The sequence below is a fragment of the Mesocricetus auratus genome, unplaced genomic scaffold, assembly GCF_017639785.1.
Source record: "Mesocricetus auratus isolate SY011 unplaced genomic scaffold, BCM_Maur_2.0 Super-Scaffold_100676, whole genome shotgun sequence".
Taxonomy (NCBI): domain Eukaryota; kingdom Metazoa; phylum Chordata; class Mammalia; order Rodentia; family Cricetidae; genus Mesocricetus; species Mesocricetus auratus.
In genome coordinates, this window is record NW_024429266.1 from 167,106,708 (window position 1) to 167,129,020 (window position 22,313).

Sequence of the window (22,313 nt, forward strand, 5' to 3'; positions counted from 1 at the left end):
GGAGTTCAGTTCAGTGTTTAGCTGTGGGTGTCTGCCTCTGCTTCCATCAGCCACTGGATGAAGGCTCCAGTATGGCATACACAGTAGTAATCAATCTCATTATCCTTGAAGGGCATTTAAGGCAGCCTCTCCACTATTGCATAGTTTGTCAGTTGATGTCATCCCTGTAGGTCTCTAGAAATCTTTCTAGTGTCAGATCTCTCCTCATACCCACAATGACTCCCTCTATTATGATATCTCTCATCCTGCTCTCCTCCATTCCTCCCCCCGACTCAACCTTCCTGATCCCCCATGTCTTCCTCTCCCCTTCCCTTTTTCCTAGTTTCCTCTCCCCTGCCCCCCCCCCATGCTCGCAATCCATTCAAGACATCCTTTCCCGTACCCATTCTCTAGGGTACCAAGCCTATCTTTTTTAGGGTCCTCCCTGTTTCCCAGACTCCCTGTTTCCCAGTGGGACTGTAGGCTGCCACTCCCAGAAGTTTTTCTATAAAACAACCCAGATTCAACCAACTAAGAAACGTGTGTGTGTGTGTGTGTGTGTGTGTGTGTGTGTGTACATGCATATGTGTGCATTTGTGCCTACAGAAACCAGAAGAGGACATCAAACAAGCTGGAGATAGAATTACATGCAGTTGTAATTTTATAGCACTTTTTGTGGGTGCTGGGAACTGAATTTGAGTCGGCTGGAAGAGCAGGATGCATTCCTAACTGCTGAGCCACCTCACCAGCCCAACGGCACCATTTTCAGACTTCACAATAACTACCTGTACAGTTCGTAATGAGGTCCTTTTCTCATTGTATTACAAAAGAGCTGCCAGATTTGTTGATGTTTTATAGAAATTATGGAATTGTAATATTGGAAAAAAAAATGGATCATCCCATTCTCCTCCATCAGCCTCTAGATAAGGAAAACAGACCCATTTTAGTCCCAACATAAAAATTAATAACACCATCCACCTAACAAAGCCTATTCTCTCATACATTTTATCCACTTTATATGCCTGTCCATGCTATGTACCAAATGTGCCATCATGCTGCATGCATGAATTTCTCTAGGTTTTATTTTCTAGATCTTTAAAGTGGAGTTGAAAATTGAAATTAAAAACTAAGGATTCAAGAAAAGCATTTTTTAAATCATGACACATTTCCAACTGTTGGAATAAAAGTCAATGCCATAAGCGTGTGACTCTGGGAAGAAACTGGGGTCAGGAAAAGTTAAGCATGTCCATAGGGAGAATATATTCACGGAGAGTAGCTTTGCTCAGTGAACACCTGCCCTTGAAATATAACTTGCTTAGTGTATTAAACACACACACACACACACACTCACACACACACACACACACACACACACACACACATACACAATAGCCACAATAGCTACTACTCTTGGTTCACACACAAGAATAAGAGACCCAGAAAATGACAACTTGAGTTAATTTCAGTCACTTTTGATGCTCCAAATCAGAAAGCCATTACTAGATCCTTCTGCCTTAATTAGTACCACATTATAGCCAGTCTCAGTCTTTTCTGTTGAGCATCACAAGTTTCACAATTCATTTAATACATTGCATTCCAAATATCTGTTTACTCAGTTATTACAAATTGCCAATGGGACAGAAACTGTCTGTCACTTCCAGAGCAATTAGTGAGTGAAGACTTATCAAAAGAAATCTGTCAAGTTTGAGTAAGTATAAATATTGCATGGAAGTCCCAGAGGAAATCAAACTGAGTGGGATAATGCTTTTTTTTGCTCATTGCAGCACATGAGAGATTATTTTGTTTTATTTGCTTGGCTTTACTTTTTTTTGGAATGTTGATAGTATTTTATATAACCCAATGGATTAATGTTTTGCTCTGATAAAAATAGGTTTTGGTACTTCAGGGAAATCTGTATTGTCGGCTGAGTGGTTTAACAATAGTGTTCTTTACTTTTGAATGCCAAGGGTGTCTGCTGTCCTAGCAGAGAGCTGTAACAGCAGCATTGCCAGAAACATTAGGTCATTTTCTGCCTAGACATCTTCTGGTGTCCCACCCTGACCTTTTCTAGGCCTCAGAATTTTCATATCTTCTAAGTCTAGAAATGTGACATGATATGTTGGTGCTATTTAGTTTTACTATTTTTTCTGCCTGCTTTGATATTGTGTTGTTATTGGATTATATTCCTTCCAGTCTTCCTGATGGCCCTGATCCTATATACAAACACAAAACAATATTTCAGGTAGTAATATTAGCTATGAAGAAAACTAGGTTAATTTATCAGCTGTAGATGTCCTATTTGAGGGTTGAGCATTCAGCTGAACCTTGTTATTTCACCCATTCCCCAGCTGAGACTTTTCTAATAGTCTTAAGGATAAGGTGCTTACAAAAAAATCAGATGTTGAATTCACGGTGTTAGAGTTCTTAGCACCATCTCTTTGATATTCTTCTTTTTAATTTTAAATTACTTTTTGGTCCTCCTAAAAGGAAGTGGGTTTTGCTATGACAGCACAGCTTTACAAATAATGTTATCTTACGTTCTTCTTATTTTCCCCACCCTGCTCCCTCCTCTGCTTCTTCCTTGATATTCTCTCTGCACCTATACAGGTTCTACTTCTGATTTCTAGACACATCTATCCACTATTCTTCTCACACATTCCTCTTTCTTCACTTAAATCTTCTTCTCTTTTCTTGTGGTGAATTCCTACTTTCTTTTTTTTTCTTTTTTTATCTTTTTTATTTAAATTAGAAACAAGCTTGCTTCACATGTCAATCACAGCTCCCTCTCCCTCTCCTCCTCCTCCTCCCCCCCAGGAAAGGTGAGGCCCTCCATGGGGGATCTCCAGAGTCTGTCGTATATCCATAGCAGGACCTAAGCCTTCCCCATGTGTCCAGGCTGAGAGGGCATCCCTCAATGTGGGATGGGCACCCAAAGTCCATTTATATGCCAGAGATAAATACTGATCTACTACCCAAGGCCCCACAGATTTCCTAGGCCTCCTCACTGACACACACACACTCAGGGGGTCTGGGTCAGTCCCATGCTGGCCTCTCAGCCATCAGTCTGGGGTCCAAGAACTCCTTCTTGTTCAGGTCAGCTGTCTCTGTGAGTTTCACCAGCTGGGTCTTGGCCCCTTTACTCATCACTCCTCCCTCTCTGCAACTGGGTTCCAGGAGTTCAGTTCACCTGTGAGTGTCTGCCTCTGCTTCCATCAGCCACTGGATGAAGGTTCTATGATGGCATATAAGGTAATCATCAAACTCATTATCAGGGAAGGGCATTTAAGGTAGCTGCTCCAATATTGCTTAGTTTGCCAGATGGTATCATCATTGTAGATCTCTGGAAAATTCACCAGTGCCAGATCTCTCCTCAAACCTATAATGACTCCCTCTATTACGGTATCTCTCCTCTATTCTTCCCGCCGACTCAACCTTCCTGCTCCCCCATGTCATCCTCTCCCCCTGCTCTTCTCTCCCTCTCTTTTTCTTTTTTTTTAATTTTTTAATTTTAATTTTAAATAGCTTGTTTTACATGTCAATCCCAGTTCCCTCTCCCTCCCCTCCTCCAGCACTCCCCCATCCCCCCTCCAGCCTCCCACCCTATTGCCAATTCCTTCCACATAAGGGATATCTAGAGTCTGTCATTTCACTCAGGGTAGGGTCCAGGCACTCTCCTAAGAGTCCAGGCTGAGAGAGCATCCCTCTTTGTGCTATGGGCACACGATGACTGTACTTGAGAGATAAACACTAATCCACTGCTCAGAGCCCCATAGGTCGCCCAGGCCTTCTCACTGACACTCACATTCGGGGAGGAAGCCAGATCAGTCCCATGCTTGCCTCCCAGCTGTCGGTCTGGGGTCCAAGAGCTCTCCCCTGTTCAGATCAGCTGTCTCTGCTGGTTTTGCCAGCCCATTCTTTGCCAATTTGCTCATCACTCCTCTCTCTCTGTCACTGGGTTCCTTGGGTTCAGTTCAGTGCTTAATTGTGGGTGTTTGCCTCTGCTTTCATCAGTCACTGGATGAAGGCTCCCGGATGGTTATAGACATCAAGTTCATTATCAGGAATGGGCATTCGAGGTGGTCTCTCCATTATTGCTTAGCTTGCCAATTGGTGTCATCCCTTTAGATCACTAGAGGTCACTCTGGTGCCTGATCTGTCTTCTAACCTATGATTCCCTCTTCCCCCTATTCTACCCCCCCCCACTCAACCTTCCTGTTCCCCCATGACCTACTCTCTCTTCCTACTTTCATGACACACAAACACATGGTCATGCATTCATGTACACACACACACACACATACACATACAGAGAGAATGAAGTCTAGATTCCACAAACACAAGGAAAAGATGATATTTGTGTTTCTAATTCTGTATCCTTTTTCTTAACATAATGATTTCTAGTCCCTCCATTTTCTTCTGTCAATTTCCTTTTGACAAGTAAGGTTTGGTCTCTTCTTGGACCATGGAAAGTAGTTGTGGCATCATATTGTTGTTATAATTTGACAAGGTTATTACAACTTACTTAGCAACTTCATTCTCTGTTTCTCCCTCATTATTCATCATCATCATCAACTCCTCCTCCTTAGCTTTTATTTGCCCTTTATTCAGTATTGGTATGATTTACAACTTCCCAATTAGAGTTCATGGAAAGCATGGAGTCAAGTGATATACTAAAATTTGTTCCTGTAAAAAACTAAAAAAGATTCTATGACAAGTTAGAACTGGTATTTAATGATTTTTATAGTTTAAAGTTCCCAACTCTATATTCTTCCACAAAACCCTTCTTGGTCAGTTTTATTACAGCACATCAGGTACAAGTTTTCTGTATCAGTTACTTGCATTATTTTGGTAATAAGATGACTGGCAAAGGCAACATGAGGGGAAATGGTGAGACAGATGTGTAGGTAAAAGCCCTTGCTGCACAAACATGAAGATCTGAGTTCAGATTCTACTGCTGGTACAAAGCTGTGCATGGCTATGCACTCCTGTGACTCCCATGCTGCAGGGGAGGGGAGAGACTGGAGCATCATTAGGACTTGGAAACTTCCAGCCTAGTTTCAGGATCAGTGACAGATCCTACCTCAAAAGGAATAAAAAGAACAGAGAAGGAGTGTAAAACCTGATTTCCTCTTCTGGTCTCTGTAAATCACATACCCACAGCAAACTCAAATATGGGGGGCAGAGAAACAGAGAGAGAAGAGGCAGTCAGAGAGAGAACTTAAAGAGACAGGTTCTCGTGTATCCCAGGCTGGCCTTGAACTTGTGCCATTGTAGATGTCATCCTTGAACTTCTGATTCTGCTTCCATCTCATGAGTGCTGAGATTACAGATCTGTGTTACTGTACCCGTAGTATGTAATGCTGGAGACTGAATGTAGGCCCTCCTCCATGCTAGGCAAGTTATTTACCAACCGAGCTACAACTTAAGCTCCACTGAATCTATTTTTAAAAGAAAGATGGGGCCGGGTGTTGGTGGCACACGCCTTTAATCCCAGCACTCGAGATGCAGAGGCAGGTGGGTTTCTGTGAGTTCGAGGCCAGCCTGGTCTACAGAGCAAGTTCCAGGACAGCCTCCAAAACAATACAGAGAAACCCTGTCTCGAAAAACCAAAAAAGAGAGAGAGAGAGATGGGAGGATATGAAGGCCCTCAAAGAGTGCAATAATGAAGAAGGAGTATAATGTTAAATATGTCTGAAAACATCTTCATGAAACCCATTTATTGTTATACTATAATGAATGAATTAAATGAAGCAGATAACTTTACTTTTATAATTATTATGCTTGTGACAGACAGATAACAAGCAAATCTCTGCAATTCCCCAGACATTTCAATGATTTTTGCATAAACGGACTATTAGTACATATACCTACATCCCAATTTAAATTCCCACCACTTATTGGTGAAGTAGTAGAAAATGAGAGACTTTATGTGGTTTCCCTTATGTAACACAGATTTCAACTTAGGTACTTTATCTCTAATTATAAAATTCCATACCAGATGTCTTTCTTCTAATAGCTGCTTTCTGTTTGCTAAAGTCCTCCCTCAGAATCTGGAGGACTTCACAGCCACTAGCCACTACAAGAGTTTTTAAAAAAAATATCTCAAGGGAAAAAATTAGTTTTGTGTATTTGATTCCAACTCTCCTTGGAGAAGTGTGAATTGGTTTAATTTTGTCTTGGTAAATTATTTTGTAATGTCTACTTTTGACTTTGAACATGTTAGCTTACATTTAAATTTTTTCTTATAACTTATTAGCAGATACTTGGTCTTCTCATTGTCCATAGTAGAAAACGGGGATGCTGAGAGATGGTTGGGTTTTTTGGACGTGTAATTATGGAGTCTGCCTTGTGACCTTTGTAAGTCTTTTCTAACTGGAAGGTGTTCTTGCCAGTTTATCTTTCCTCATGATTTATTATCTGGTCTTTTCCTATCTTAAAGTTTGAGCACCTTTTTTTGTCGTTGTTGTTTTGGAAACAGCCAACTTACTGGCTTTTGTCTGGGTTTTTTTTTTTAATTTTAGATTTTTTTAATGTTTATTGAGTATTTAGCCTAAGTGTATGTCTGTGCAACATGTGCCTTCTTGGTACCTAAGGATGCCAGAAAAGGGCTTCTGAACCCATGGAGGTGGAATTTTAGATGCATGTTAGCTGTCCTGTTGGTGCTGAAAATTAAACCTAAGTCCTCTGTAAAAAAAAAACTGATGCTCTTAAATGCTGAACCATCTCTCCATCCTTATGTAATTTTTCTTGTAAATGTAAACAAATATCTACTTACCCCAGACATGGTGCTAATGATAGACCAAAGAAACTATGTTCCCTCCCAAGTCTAGATCACTAAAACATTGAATTGTTTGGGGTGAGTTACAGAAGTATGAATGAGGGTTAACTTAACATGAGCATGGATGTCTTGAAGGCAGATGTGTCAGTAAAAAGCCTATCTTACATGAGTGACAATTAAGAAAAGCTTTATCTTCAGAGCTCCTTGTATTACTTGATGTTACAGTCACTCTTTCCCAGAAATCTTCCTACTTATATGACTCTGAGGAAGGGTCTTATAGATAGATGTATTGAGTTTCAGGAACTTCCTGAGGCTTTGTTTACTTCCCGAGCCTTGTAAGATTCATGTACTTTCTGATTCTTAACAAGCTTTTCCCCAGGATAGAATGTTTCATATCAGAAGAAATTAGTCCATGACCTTGGGAAGAATTTGTTTATAATGCCAAATATCCTCTTGACATTAGCGTGGAGTTACCTCTAATTACGTGTACATGTGTAGAGCAATTAGCTTTTCTCATAGAAACATAATTATATCTCTCCAAAACAATGCATGTGGAAATGTTGTAATTCTGGGATAAAGGGAGAGCAATCTGCACAAACCCTCCTTTGTATGTCAACAATGGATTATTAAGGCAAAACATGTTTCTTGTTACACATTCAGTGGTTAAGGTCAATTACACTTGGGATTCAGTGAAGGATTAAACAACCAAAAAATGCCTTCTACAATAATTAGTGTTCTCTTTACAAAGCTCAAGTGGCCTTTCTGCCATTTGCCAAGGACCCCTCATGCATTTAGATTTTAACCAGGATCATATGAAAGAATGCCATAGAGTAACTCAGCCAACTGTTTCTATAACCAGCAGCTCCCTGTGTATCTCCCTTATTTTCTCCTTCCCCAACAAGTGATTTTTAAAGAGAAAAGCAATCTTAACTAATCAGGGCCAGTAGCCAGTATTCTATGCTTCAGCTTTAGATACATCAATGGTTGACATTTCATATAAAGGAAGGAAGAAGTGACTGGAGTTGAAGAAATTTGATGTTCTTAGAACATGATTACTCACTGCAGCCAGTTAGATAAATTCTTTGTCATCTGGGGTTCTTTAAATTGAAAGCAGGAGCTCATGTGTAAAGTCACAAAATGTTCATATAATCCTTATTAAAACAAAGAACTGTCAAAGGAATGTTTCCAGATTAGAATGCTCTATTCATTTGCCCCACTGCATTCTGGGATGAGCAAGTATTTGCAAGCACTCCATATTCACTTCTTATTGATATGACTTTTTCCACTATATTTTAAGGACACATTTTTATGTGTAAAATAATTAAGATACCAGTGTGTCTTTGATGAGTAATAACAGCAACATTTAAATATTTCTTATTAAAATTTTGGAGAAGTAATCAACATTCTATGTAAGAAAAGAAGAGAACTCTTACATTCTATGTAAGAGTGGGAGAAATTGGGAAAGTAATGGATTGAATATCAATGCTTACTCTGTTTAATGATTAAGAATTTGGATTCATTACTTTGTTTTTCCTTTTCAAAGCTCCTGAGTTGATGAAAAGAAATGAAGGCATCAAATACCACGGAGTACTTTGCAAACCTGTGATCAAATGCACTATAGTGATCATTATTGTATGAGAAAAGTTATCTAAACATTGTCAATGGTAGCATCTCACATGACTATGTCAAGGTTATATGTTGGGTCTTTAACATTGGATTCCTTTAGAACTTGCTGCAAAGTACTGGACACATACTTTGACTTCTAAAGGCTGGTTCTCTCTTAGTCAAGTTTCAGGGTATCTTCTAGTCCTCTTGAAATAGGACATTATCTTTGACTGACAGTAGGAAGCCTTTTGTGATTACCTCCCATTTACATTTACAGGGTGAAGAGCCACCATCTCAGTTTCTACCCTGACCACTTCTATTCTAAATGCAGCAAACTTCTAGGGCCAACATACTTATTTACATTGTGATTCTTGTACTTGCAGAGCTGAGCTATGCCTGGATCTTCAATGAATACCCTTCCTATCAGGATAACCGCCGCTTTGTTTCTCAAGAGACTGGGAATCTTTATATTGCAAAAGTAGAAAAATCCGATGTTGGGAATTACACCTGTGTAGTTACCAATACTGTGACGAACCACAAGGTCCTGGGACCACCCACACCACTAATCCTGAGAAATGATGGTGAGTTATCTACACAATGTTGTCAGTTCTATTTATGGAGCTCACTGGTGGGGCATGCAATGATATATGATAGGCACATAAGGCTTTAAAGAAAAGTTTAATACTTTCTATATTAGGTATCCATTGTTTTTTTTCCACTTTTGTGAGAAATAAACCCACAAATCTACTTTGGAAAACTAATTAGAAATCTGATGGCTAATCTCAACAGGGACAAGATGCGAATTTAGGTGAATATAAATAACAAAAGGATCTTAAATTGTACACACAGGCAAAATGAAGTGAAAGGTTGAACAAATAGCTCATTAATCAATTCTTTGTAATTTAGTATTCAGAGTCCAAATTGTGGTTTTAATTTGTCCAAAAAACATATACATAATAGTGAAAGCATAGTTCCTACCACAGAGAAATTCAGAAATATGGATAGCTAATTTGGAAGAAAAATATTAATTCTCTACCCATTATGAGAATATTTTTAAAAAATGTAGGAATCATATCTAAATGTCTGGATAACATAAGCTATATCACCTTGTATCTTAATTTTTTCTTTTTTTATTTAAATTAGAAACAAGTTTGTTTTACATGTCGATCCCAGTTCCCTCTCCCTCCTAGCCTCCACTGACACCACCAACCCACTATCCCATCCCCATTATGTTCCCCAAGGAGGGTGAGGCCTTCCATGGGGGAATCTTCAAAGTCTGTCATATCATTTGGAGCAGGACCTAGGACCTCCCACGTCTGATTAGGCTGAGAAAGTACCCCTCTATGTGGAATGGGCTCCCAAAGTTCATTAGTATACTAGGGATAAATACTGATCCACTACCAGAGGCCCCATAGATTGCCCAGGCCTCCTAACTGACACCCACATTCATGGGTTCTGGGTCAGTCCTATGCTGGTTACCCAGCTATCAGTCTCAGGTCCATGAGCTCCCCCTTGATTGAAAAATCTTATCCCAACCCTTACTCCTAGGTCACATCTGTCTTTGAAGTTGAGGTGTGTTTCTTGTGTGCAACAAAAGGATAATTTTATCTTTGTATCCATTTTGTTAGCCTGTGACTTTTTATAGGCAAGTTAAGACCAATATTGAGGGAAATTAAGCACCACTGTTAATTCTTGTTTGTTTTGGATTTGTTGGTGGTGGTGGTATTGTGTGTGGATTTTCCCTGCTTTTTCTTTTGGCTTTTGGTAAATTGGGATTTACCTATGATTTTGTGAGTACAGTTAATTTCCTTAGGTTGGAGTTTTCCTACCATTACTTTCTGTAGAGCTGGATTAGTGAATATGTATTGTTTAAATCTGATTTTGTCATGGAATATCTTGTTTTCTCCATATAGTGATTGAAAGCTTTGCTGGGTATAGTAGTCTGGGCTGGAATTCATGGTCTCTTAGTGTTTGTAGAATATCGATCTAGAGCCTTCTGTCTCTCAGTGTTTCCATGAAGAAACCACATGTAATTCTTATTTGATACTTGAACTGTTTCCTTTGCTGCTCTTAATACTCTTTCTTTATTCGATATGTTTGGTATTTTGATTATTATGTGGCAAAGGGGCTGTTTTTTTTTTCCTGTGGTCCACTCTATTTGGTGTTCAATAAGCTTCTTGTATTTTCATTGGATTGTCTTTCTTTAGGTTGGTAAACTTTTATTCTATGATTTTGTTGAATATGTTTTCTGCACCTTTGAGATGGGTTTCTTCACCTTTTTCTATATCTACTATTCTTAGGTTGGGCCTTTTCATGGTATGCCATATTTTCTGGATATTTTGTGTTAGGAATTTGTTGGACTTGAAATTTTCTTTGGTTGATGAATCTATTTCTCCCAGTGTGTCTTCAATGCCTGAGATTCTCTCTTCCAAGTCTTGTAAACTGTTGGTTATGCTTGCATCTGTAGTTACTGATTGTTTACCCAACTTTTCTATTTCCAGAATTCCCTCAGACTGTGTTTTCTTTACTGTCATTGTCTCTATTTCAGCTTTCAAACCTTGCACTGTTTGAATTCTTTGTTGAAATTTTTGGATTGCCTTTTCCTCCATTTCTTGAATTTTTTGTTTTATCTTCCATTTCTTTAAAGGATTTTCTCATTTCCTTTTTTAGGGTCTTTATCATCCTCATGAAGTTGTTTTTAAGGTCCTTCTCTTCTGCATCATCAGAGTTGGGATGTTCAGGTATTGCTGTTGTAGTGTCCCTAGACTCTCATGGTGTCATATTAGTTTTTCTGTTGTTGAATGTGTTCTTATATTGTTGTCTTCCCATCCCTTCTCCCAGTGGGTGCATGTGGGGTCTCTTCCTCTTCTGGTGGATACAGGTCCAAGATTCTCTTCTGGTGCATGCCAGCCGGTCCAATATTCTGATGGGGCTCAGGATTGGTGCAGTTTGGTCTGAGACAATCCTCCTGGTGGGTGGAGGTGGGACTGGTACCGTGATGCCAGGAGACTCTGGATGACTTGATCCGCCTAGGGTGAGTCAACTTTCCCACTTTCCTCAGGTCATGAGATCCCAAAACGGGCAAGCAGAAGTCTGGCCTGAGACAGGGGCCCATGCTCGTCTCTCCCCTGAGTGGGGGCAGAACTAGCACAGCAATGTCAGCAGACCCTGGATTGCTTAGTCTGCCAGGAGTGAGTCAGCAGGAAATCCCAAAAAGGACAAGCAGAAGTCAGGCCCAAGACAGGGCACCATGTATCTTTAAAAGACATTTTGTTAGCCAAGGTGTATGGGTAACATGACTCTTTCTACCATGGGACACACACACAGACACACACACACACACACACACACACACACACACACACACACACATGTATTCTTATTTCTAAAGTCCTAATAGTCCAAAATACTTAGTAGATTATGTGTACTGTCTTTCTGTTTCTTTAGAAATACCTCATTTTTTTGCAGGAAGCCATCTCTACAAGTCTGGTGCCCCACCCTTGCTGCATCAGGCAACTTCTCAGTAAACACCAATGAAATCTATTACTCTACCCCCCACACACACACAAACACACACACATGAACTCCTTATCTTGCTACACTTGACAGGGTGTGTCATGTAAACTCTCTTGCTTATTGCTGTCTAGTATAGAATGTAACAAATAAAAATGGCTCATTAAATATTCATTGAAAGAATGAAAACAAAGGAATAATTTAACCCTGTAGGAAGGACTAATGAAGATTCATAGTTGACATGTTTAGGTTTCTATTCTTAAAACAAAACAAACAGCCAGGCGTTGGTGGTGCACGCCTTTAATCCCAGCACTTGGGAGGCAGAGGCGGGGGATCTCTGTGAGTTCGAGGCCAGCCTGGTCTACAAAGTGAGTTCCAGGACAGCCTCCAAAGCCACAGAGAAACCCTATCTCGAAAAACCAAACAAACAAAAAAAAAGCACAAAACACCAAAAACAAAAACAAAAACAAAAAAAACCCTCGCTTCTTTACATACATTTGAAAAGGAAGGACAAGAATGCATCACACAGATGAAGAAATTATCAGTCAAGATACTAATAATAAACATTTGTTGGTCACTTACTATATGCTAGATTGCACATAAGGAATATCCTCTTTCATAGTTGAAGAAACTGGGGCTCAGTGTTAAATAACGAATGCAAAAGCCACATGAATGGGATTCAAGCATAGCACTTGGTCTTCTGACTCAGGAGCCTTTTATTTTAAACCTTCACCCTGTTTTTTCGCACCATCCTACACAAGCGCTTACATTAAGTCATATAAGAAAAGAAAAAAGCAGCTCTTTTATTTCCCAAATGTATTGCTCTGTCCATCTATTTTCTTGCAATGCCAGGGACTAAACTCAAGTCCTGGCACATGTTAGGCAAGTGCTCTGCCACTGAGCTGTACACCAGTGTGCTCTGTCTCTCTATGTTACTAGTGAACTCCTTCCCAGGTGGGTTTGAACTTGAGGTTTTCAGGTTATCAGTCCAAAATTAGCTGTTGAGAGATGGTCTGAACATTCTTACAATAGAGACCACACTGGAAATTTTTAATGAATAGTTTAGTTTTCAGACCTTTTGTCTAATGGTACATTTAACTTGAATTTATTTAGCAATTTCTGTGTGACCATCTTGTTTCTATGTTCCAGTAAACAGAACAACAGGCCCTTACTTAATGCATCTAATATTCTCCTGGACATTATGACAAGAGGCCAGCAGGGCAAAGAGCAAATTTTAGTTTGTGTTATTTTTTTTTAGAGTAAACATAAAACAATATGAAAACTGAAAGTTCTGTGGGGTGGCTATCAACTGTAGAAAGAGTTGCCATGGAAATCCTCTCTGAAGAGGAACATGGGGCTGTAGTTGTAATGATAAGAAGTCTATCTTGAGAGGATAAGGAAGAAGAATAGTTCAGACTGAGCTGTCACCACATTCAAAAGTCCTGAGGTAGAGAGAGAAAGTAAGGAAAAATGTTTCCCTCCTCTGGAAATAAGAAGAAAGTAAGTGTGGTTTGTACTTACTAATCAGAGAGGGGTTTGGAGTTTAATGATCAGGTGCCAATGTGGAGACCAGAGAGAGATAAGCCCTTAGGGATTTGTAAACTTGGAAATAACTAGTTATTTTAGAAATACTGATTGTTTTCCAGGAGAAAAATAAGGCTTACAGAAAATGGGAGTAGAAACTGCATATCTGGTCAGAAACTTTTGCAACGTTCACCTAAGGAGTGGTGGTAACCTGGGTGTCTTGGTTAGAGCTTCTATTGCTGTGAAGAGACACCATGACTAGGGCAAGTTTTATAAGGGAAAACATTTAAATGGGGTGACTCACAGTTTCAGAGGTTCAGTCGATTATTATCATGGTGAGGAGCATTGTGGCATGCAGGCAGATATAGCGCTGGCTACATCTATCTTGTTCAGAAAGCAACAGGAAGGACTGTGACACTGGGTGGTTTCTTGAACATAGGGAGCAACAAAGCCCACCGACACACTTCCTCCAAAAAAGTCATGCCTGCTCCAACAAAGCCACAGTTCCAAATAGTGGCATTCTCTATGATCTTGGGGCAGGCAGTTACATTTAAACTAGACACTGGGTAAGGACAATAGCTGAGAAGGAGAGAAACGGATCTGAGGTATAGTTTGCAGGAGCAAGTGTCAGAATTTAACACACACTGGATATGAGAGAGTACACAGGAGAAAACCAAGAATAATTCATAACTTTCAGGTTTAGCAAGCAGATTTACAAAGAAAAAGTTGACAATCCTATTTTACATATTATTCACAAAGACAGACACACATGACTTTTCATTGGCAACAGAAAGAATTGCCAGGCTGGGTGGTGGTGGTGCAGGCCTATAATCCCAGCACTCAGGAAGGAGAGGCAGGCAGATCTCTGTGTGTTCAAGGCTAGCCTGGTCTACAGAGATAGTTCCAGGACATCTAGGGCTGTTAAGCAGAGAAACCGTGTCTCAAAAAAATTTGTCTACTGTTTTTGTTGATAATACTGTCAAAATATTCATCTGATGTATCTGTTTGTAACTAACTTTTCCATCTTCACCCTACTCAAGAAAAGACTTTGCAACCTTCACCAGACCTTATACTGAACACAAGCATCCTAACTGTATCACAACAAAAATCAAATTACTATGGTGGATTATTGTTAAATTATTATGGTGCATTGTGCTTACAAAACCAGTCACTGATTTAAAAAGTAGGCAAGATGGACCAAAGATGTAGCTCAGGCCCAGCTGATACTGTTCCTGCCTAGGAAGCACAAAGCTCCAGGCTCGGTCCCTAGTACTGCATGAACCTGGGTTTGAGGGCATATGCATGAAATCCCCATACTTGGTAAATGGAGGCAGGGGGATCAGGTGTATGATGTCCTCAGCTATTTTGTGACTATAAAGACAGTCAGCTACATGAGACCCAGTTAAAAAAAAAAGTCCAACAAAGTACCTGCTCTGTCAAAAATCACAAATGCCACCTTTCCAGAAAAAATAAAACAAAAAAAGGATTTGTTTCAGTGACATTTTGTAAAACAGAGCGTCTTTGGGAGATTCCTAAAAATAATGTTCATATGCCAAAATAACTAACCAAAGGAATTACTTGCCTTGGTGTGTCAAGTCATGGATATAATGCAATATTTACTTGCACGCAGCAGGATACAGCTGAAGAAAACATCACAGAAAACTTCTGTCTTTGAAAGTGGGAACCAAAATTAGGAACACAGAAAGTTCATTATCATCATGTATACCACAAGCTGGCAGCAACTTTGCCCTTTGCTTGGTTTAGATTTATTTCTAAATTTATTATCTACTCCATCTTCATAGAAATGGCCAATGCTTTGTATTGGAATATTTTATCACAGAATTAACAGGCTAAACACCTCACTCTTCAGCAATTAATGCCCATTCACTTTTAATTTGCATGAGAGTTGCATGGTAAAATTTATAATATCTTTCTCATTTAGACTGGAGTACATAAAATGAATATGAAGTTCAATTACTAAGCACAAAACAGGTTATTTAATTAGCTCCTGTCTGAAGGTAGGAGAAGAGGGGAGATATAAATCAAAAGAAGATTGCAAAATTAAGATGACTTCCTTATTAAGTCTATTATGTGAGAGTAAAAAACATCAGTGGAATTATCACTCTACAGGAGCTGGTACTTAGTTGCTATGTTGGGCTGATAATGTGCAAGAAGTGTGGAACTGATACAGTCGTTTTGATCACCGAAGCACACTCAAAATTTCACACCCTCTTTCTGACTCTGAAATATAATAAGCAAGGCAGAGGAAGTTCAAGCCTCAGCTAAACTAATTGCCACAACGGGTGCTTTGCATCGCTGTGAACACATATACCTTAAACGACAAGATTTCCCTACTATTCAAGTCATTATCTTTTGAATTCAAGGAAGGCAATTTTAGACTCACAGTTTTCAGTCCAAAAGGTCACCAGAGTGTCATAAAAAGTGAACTGTGAATCTTGGCTCCTGTGTTGACAGGAATCGGGTGTGGTCGCCCTCATCTGTCTGGTTGCTTTTACCACGTGCCCCTAGCTCATTATCCCACAGGCCTTTTGCATTGTCTCTTCCTTTAATACAGTACTTCACAGAGTGCATTCCTTCTGCTTGCCTCATCTTTATTCTATTTTTGGTCAGGAAATAAGTGAGAAAGATGTAGGAGAGGCTCTCTGTGTCGAATCAAGACCCACCAGTTACTGCCCATTTCACAGGGGCGTTTTAGTTTAACGTCATTGGCTTTGTTTACTCATCAATAAAATTAACATATCAGTGTTTACCCCCGAGATACGCTTTATGTATTAAAACGCATTTTAAGTGGTTTAACACTGCTGAAATAGAAGTATGCATCAATAACTTACCTAAAGTATTCTCATAAAACTTTATTTTACTAAAATTGTAGTAATATGCAGAAAGGACTTTTGTTTTCAAAGTGCTAATTAACAAGTTTAAACTTCCAGTATTTATTCTTGGTACAAAATTTTGAAATTTGGGCGGTAAAGAGTGTGTATTGTTCTTTTAAGAGGACCAACATTTGGATCCCTGCACCCGTGTTGAGCAACTCCCAAACATCCCCAACGTTGTTCCTGGGGACATGACTTCCTCTATTGGCCTCCCTGTGTACTTGCACACATGAACACGAAACAGACTACAGATGAGCCTAGACAGCATTTAACGATAACCAAATTTTACATCTTTGATTTTGGGGGAAGGGGATGGTGAGGAGCTGAGAATGAGGCAGGACAGTATAAGACAGACTCCTGGACCCTATACATCTCTGTTTAACCGACCTTCAGGAAAAACTCTTCTGGGCTCCGAAGTGTCTCTCTCTCTCTCTCTCTCTCTCTCTCTCTCTCTCTCTCTCTCTCTCTCTCTCTCTCTCTCTCTCTCTCTCTCTCTCTCTCTCTCTCTCTCTCTCTCTCTCTCTCTCTCTCTCTCTCTCTCTCTCTCTCTCTCTCTCTCTCTCTCTCTCTCTCTCTCTCTCTCTCTCTCTCTCTCTCTCTCTCTCTCTCTCTCTCTCTCTCTCTCTCTCTCTCTCTCTCTCTCTCTCTCTCTCTCTCTCTCTCTCTCTCTCTCTCTCTCTCTCTCTCTCTCTCTCTCTCTCTCTCTCTCTCTCTCTCTCTCTCTCTCTCTCTCTCTCTCTCTCTCTCTCTCTCTCTCTCTCTCTTTCTTTCCTTTTGGATTTTTCCAAGCAACCAAAGACAGTATTCTCTTCTAAAAACTAAATAATTGAAAATTGTTAGACAGATATGGTAGAATTTTGTTTCAGAATTTGTAATAATTTTTCTACATATTTCAATGTACTATGAAAAATAAGGTAAGTTGTTACTTGGAAACATATGTCTGTCACCTAGGTAACCTGAAATGAAAAGATTTTAAGTAGGTGATGTGCATCTGAGCTATTACTACATGCAGTACAATAGTCTGCTGATCAATACGAGCCCCAACGCTGGTCATTAATAACAGTGAGCTTGGAGTATTACATACTTTCTGCACAGGTCTCAAGTTTGTCCAAATTTTCCATACAAAGTCATAAATTAATGTAAAACATGCATTACAGAAATAATAGAATTAGTTGATAACCTCAGTGGCTGCTTCCTATATTCTCAGCCATTACCCTCCACTCCCCCTGAACTTTCTCGTGACAAAAAGAATTAACAGAGAAATGAGCAATTCGTAAATGAGGAAGTCTGTAAGGCTGCCGGAGTATATCACTCACACGAATATTTAAATGAGCTTCCAGAGCACGGGTCTAGACTTGTCCTTTTATCTGTGTTCTTTGAGACTGGCTAGAGATTGGCTTCCAAGTTTTGTTTTGCCCACTAGAGTCAAGATAACTGATGAGCAATATGACTTCAGCCTGGTTCTGACCGATGGACACTTGTTTTACACACTGGTTGTTAAATATTTTAAACTATTTTCCCTAATTAGAACTAACTTTACGGAGAAGAAATGCCAAGAAATATGGAATAACAAATTTATCTTTAGAGATTTTCAAATTCTTGTTCTCTCTTTAATCTTTGTGTTTATTTACATTTTAGGAACATTTATACATACATATGTGTAATGTCTGTGTGTCTCTTTATGTGAAAATTGTGTTATACCTTAACATAAACTTAAAATATTAAAAGACATTACCTCTAGATTTTTTCCTTGTAGGTTATTGAGTTCCAAAGTGCCAATCCAAAACCCATGAATCTATTAATATTTGAAAAAAAGAAATGATGACTTTGAGAGGGAGTGGGTGGAACAGGAGGACTGGGGGGGAGGTAGAAATAGTACACATGTAATACTCATTTAAGAAATTCTTGAAAAATGAATTTAAATTATAAAAATACTAAAAGTCTACATTTACATTCTCAGAGTATAAATGAAATTACTAACCATGTTTCCCAAGTCCTCTCCTCTTCCCCTAACTTAAGAGTATTCATCCATGAAAACACTGATCAGGCTCAGTGTTGAAGCATTTAATGTTCTTACCTTAAATCACACTTTAAGCTAATGGAAGAAAGGCCAGATGATAATCTCAGCATCTCCTAGATTCAGAGAACACCCAAAGCAAACAAAAAGGAAAAGGTGATGGGATTATTCAGTACAGTAACAGATCAACTTCCAATTAATATGAAATAGAGATCTCATTTCTCTGGTCCTTAGATTTCTTTGCTATATTACTGAGCAATATATGTTAAATTTTCTCTAAGATACTTTCTTGTCATTTTGGGGATTCTAGATACAACTTTTCAGTTTACTTCAATCTCGAAATTTGCAAAGATCAGGTCGCATAATACACTACTCTTTAGATAAGACAAATTTTCCTCAATGGGTCAGATTTATTCCAAATACAAACACAAAGGCAGCAAGTACGTTAATCTTCACTACACAGAGACCATGGAATGAACCCCAATCCCTATCAGCATTAAAACGTGTGCCACAAAAGAACTCAGCTTATTCCATAGTTCCAAATTTATGCCAAAGCAAATATCAAAATAATAAATAAGTAATGCAAAAAGGAGGGGTCTTTGGAAATTTATTACCGCTATATCATGTTTCCCCCATTATGATCTTGCTAACTGCTCACAGTAAGTGTTCCTAATATTTCTTCAACTTGCAATAGAGTCTCTCGGGGGCCCTAACAAACACTATTTGTCTTTATGAATAAATTAGCTTTATTTATGAGCCACTTAATTAACCTAGGAGTTAGATTTCTAAAAAAGACATTAGAGTATTTCTTTCAGTGTGTACTTGACCTACTTAAAGTCTTTTATTGATATTCCAGCATTTAGACAGCAGGCAAAGTTATGTACCCTCCACTCAAATGTGATTTTGTATTATTTAAATATTTCTCCCCCAAAATTCTCTGCTTTATTTAAGTCTCACTTTTAATTGCAACTTTCGTGCAGCTTTGTCACAGCAATCATGTCTTGTTTTTAATTTTCTAACAACATCACAGTTAAGGATCTGTGGGCGTAAAACATGTTTGATGAGAACATCTAAATGACTAAAGGATATGAGATGTTTCTCTAAGCTGCCATAGCTAATCTGATTTAATAGAGTCTTAATGGCTGTGGATATTCTGAAGGTTTGACAAGCTTAGGAACTTGGCAGTCATCTTTAGACCTCTGTTTCAGCCAATTCCATTTCAAGTCCATGGGGGCCAAAGATCTTAGATGGTCATTTGGCTAGTCAGTTAGGAAACATCTGTTCAGTGTTCGTGTTGTGCAGTATACTATGAAGTCAAAAAAGCCAGCTTTCAGCCCATGGTAACATAACCTTAGAAAACTACAAACTAGCAAAGGGTCTAGTTTTATTGTTTATTGGGATTATAAAATTGGAATCTCAACAATAGAGTAAAGGAGAAACCTGGTATAAAATAAAGTACTTGAGGTGTATGTGCTGCCTAGAATTGAGTAGGCTTGGGAAAATGATTTTATTTACTTATTTATTTTTTTATTTATTGGTCTTGGGGTATGGAGACTGGAAAACAACTTTCATGAATCAGTTCTTTCACTCCATCATGAAGGCCCAAAGATCAACTTCAGGTTTGGCAGCAACTGTTTTTATCAACTGTGCCATCTTGCTGACTCCAAAGACTTAATCATATATTTAACCAACAAATATTAAGGAAACACTTTGTAAGCTTTCCAGTAAGAATATTGTAGTTCTTCTGCACTCAGAAATGACATAGTTAGGATGCCTAGTGGGAGTAGGAATCAAGAGTGAGGCTTTATTGTATGAGAAGTGCATAGTTAAAACAAATTAACTTTCAGAGATATGCCAAAGCCACAGAATTGTGAATGAGATGGTGGAATTGTGTATAGATTGACAGATTGGATATGAGGGATACTTGCATCATCTGTAAAATGCATTCCAGGAAATGTTGGGCAGCAGAAATGAGGAGTTCCAAACAGAAGATACTTAGTGCTGACAAACTCCTTGAAAGCAAGCTATGCCCATGGCCTGTTTCAATAAATAATAGTTCTAACAGTTTATTGATTACATTGTTGTTTCAAATGTCACCATCTTCTCCATATTCTCATTGCTTAGGGTCAGCCCATTATGACTCCTGGATCCACAATCTGTTTTTATTAATAAAGTTTCATTAGCACACTCTTCCCTGCCTATTGACAGACATTTGTCCACGGCTGTTTGCAAAGTACAATGAGAGAGTTTAGACCTTCTATGCACAAGATCCAAGTGAATCCTGGCTCTCTGGTCTTTCATAAAAAAATTTATTGACTTCTAAGACTATGATGCTGTCATTAACTATCAAAGACCATCTATCAATAGTGCCTCTACTGACTTCAATTAGTGACAGTGCATACAGGGAGATAATTAATTAAACACATCACAAAGAACATTTTAGTATGTATGAGTATCCTCAAAGAAGATAAATAGCTTGATATCCTATAATCAATTGCACATACTGGATAGAGCAAGTTACCTCAGGCATTCAGGTAAGCAGATGCTCTGCTGGCCAAGCAGGGATAAATGATCACTCTGTCTTTGTATTGGGACAGCCTTCTACAAAAAGTTCTCTCTGCACTTCAATTATTGAAAAGAAATGGAGAAGGTACAGATATTATTTAAGGCAAATAATCCATTAATTATCATTTCTCATAGGTTTTGAGACCATTCCAAGATCCTGATAGTAAAGCACACATTATATACTACCTGACCTTTCTCTAGCAGTGAGGAGAGTCTTGCCCTCAATTTAGAAGGCATTATTTTACTGGTCTAAAGGTAGTGATACATGAGACACTCTGGTAACTATTTTTTGCCACTTTGACACAAACTAGAGTTACCTTGGAAGAAGTCAACTCAGCTGAAGAGTCCATCAGATTTGGCTTATAGATATGTATGTGGTGCATTTCTGAATTAATGATTGATGTGGGAGGACTCAGCCCACTGTGGATGGTGTCACCCACCATCCACATAAGAAAGCAGACTGTGCACACTATGGAAAACAAGCCAGTAATAAGTGTTCTTCATGGTTCCAGCCTCTGTTTCTGCTTGACTTACTACCCTGACTTCTCTCAATGATGGACTGTAATGTATAAGCCAAATAAACCGTTTCCTCGCTAAGTCGCTTTTGTCACAGGATTTATCTCAGTAACAGAAATAAACCACAACTGATCCTCAGAATTTCATTAGCTTTTCCTTCCAACTCCGGAAAAGGCATGCTTTTTTGTTATTAAGGCCACAATGGCAAACTTAGCCTAGTGAACTTGTATGACTAATCAGATATTTCCAAATATTTTTAGTTAATGGAATGCACATTATGTGACTTGGTTTTTTCAAGAAAGTCAATGAGGAAACTTTTTCCAAAACAATTTTGGCAATTATTTTTTTCAGTAGAAAATCCCACTCAGTGGAAGTTAGTGAATGTTCGTTCCATCTGTGGTTCAATTTAGGAAGCACAGATTCCAGCTAAAGCAGGCGTTGGCAAAAATCTTTCGGTGCACAGTTTTGCAAACTGTCTTCCTTCTGCCAGCACAGTGTTCTGCAAGTTGTACTCAAACAAGAGCAGAGTGTAGCTGATTTCCCTGTCATATTCTGCAAATTGTCATCTATTTCCTTAAATCCCATGTTCTTACAGATGTGGGCACCAACCCTTAATAAGTGCCTAGGTTTTGAATGGGGGGCAATCCCTATCCACAAGGTCATCAGCAAAGTTGTGGATTTCCATTGCCTCATTGCTAGTAGAACTCTATTCCTAGTATTTACCACCACAGCCTGCTCACAGGACAGGTTTATTAATGTCAGGTCAGATATCTTGCTCAGGCTCAGAATTGGGACAGTGGAACTCAGGGTGTTGTCATCAAATCAGCAGCAGCATTACCTGGGAGTTACTTCGAGCTCTCCTCATCCTTCGGCTTTCGTTCTGCTCTGTAAATTAGAAACTCAAGCCCTCTGGGTGATTTCA

At 39.0% G+C, this 22,313-nt stretch overlaps 1 protein-coding gene across 8 annotated transcripts in view; it reads left to right on the forward strand.

The window, feature by feature from the left end:
* Positions 1-22,313, forward strand: part of Cntn4 (contactin 4) — a 1,002,315-nt gene that overhangs the window by 770,480 nt on the left and 209,522 nt on the right. For all 8 annotated transcript variants that reach the window (XM_040739337.1, XM_040739329.1, XM_040739331.1 and 5 more), the window contains one exon: positions 8,746-8,943. In XM_040739337.1, coding sequence (XP_040595271.1) covers positions 8,746-8,943 — 198 coding nt within the window. The remainder of the gene's footprint in view (positions 1-8,745; positions 8,944-22,313) is intronic.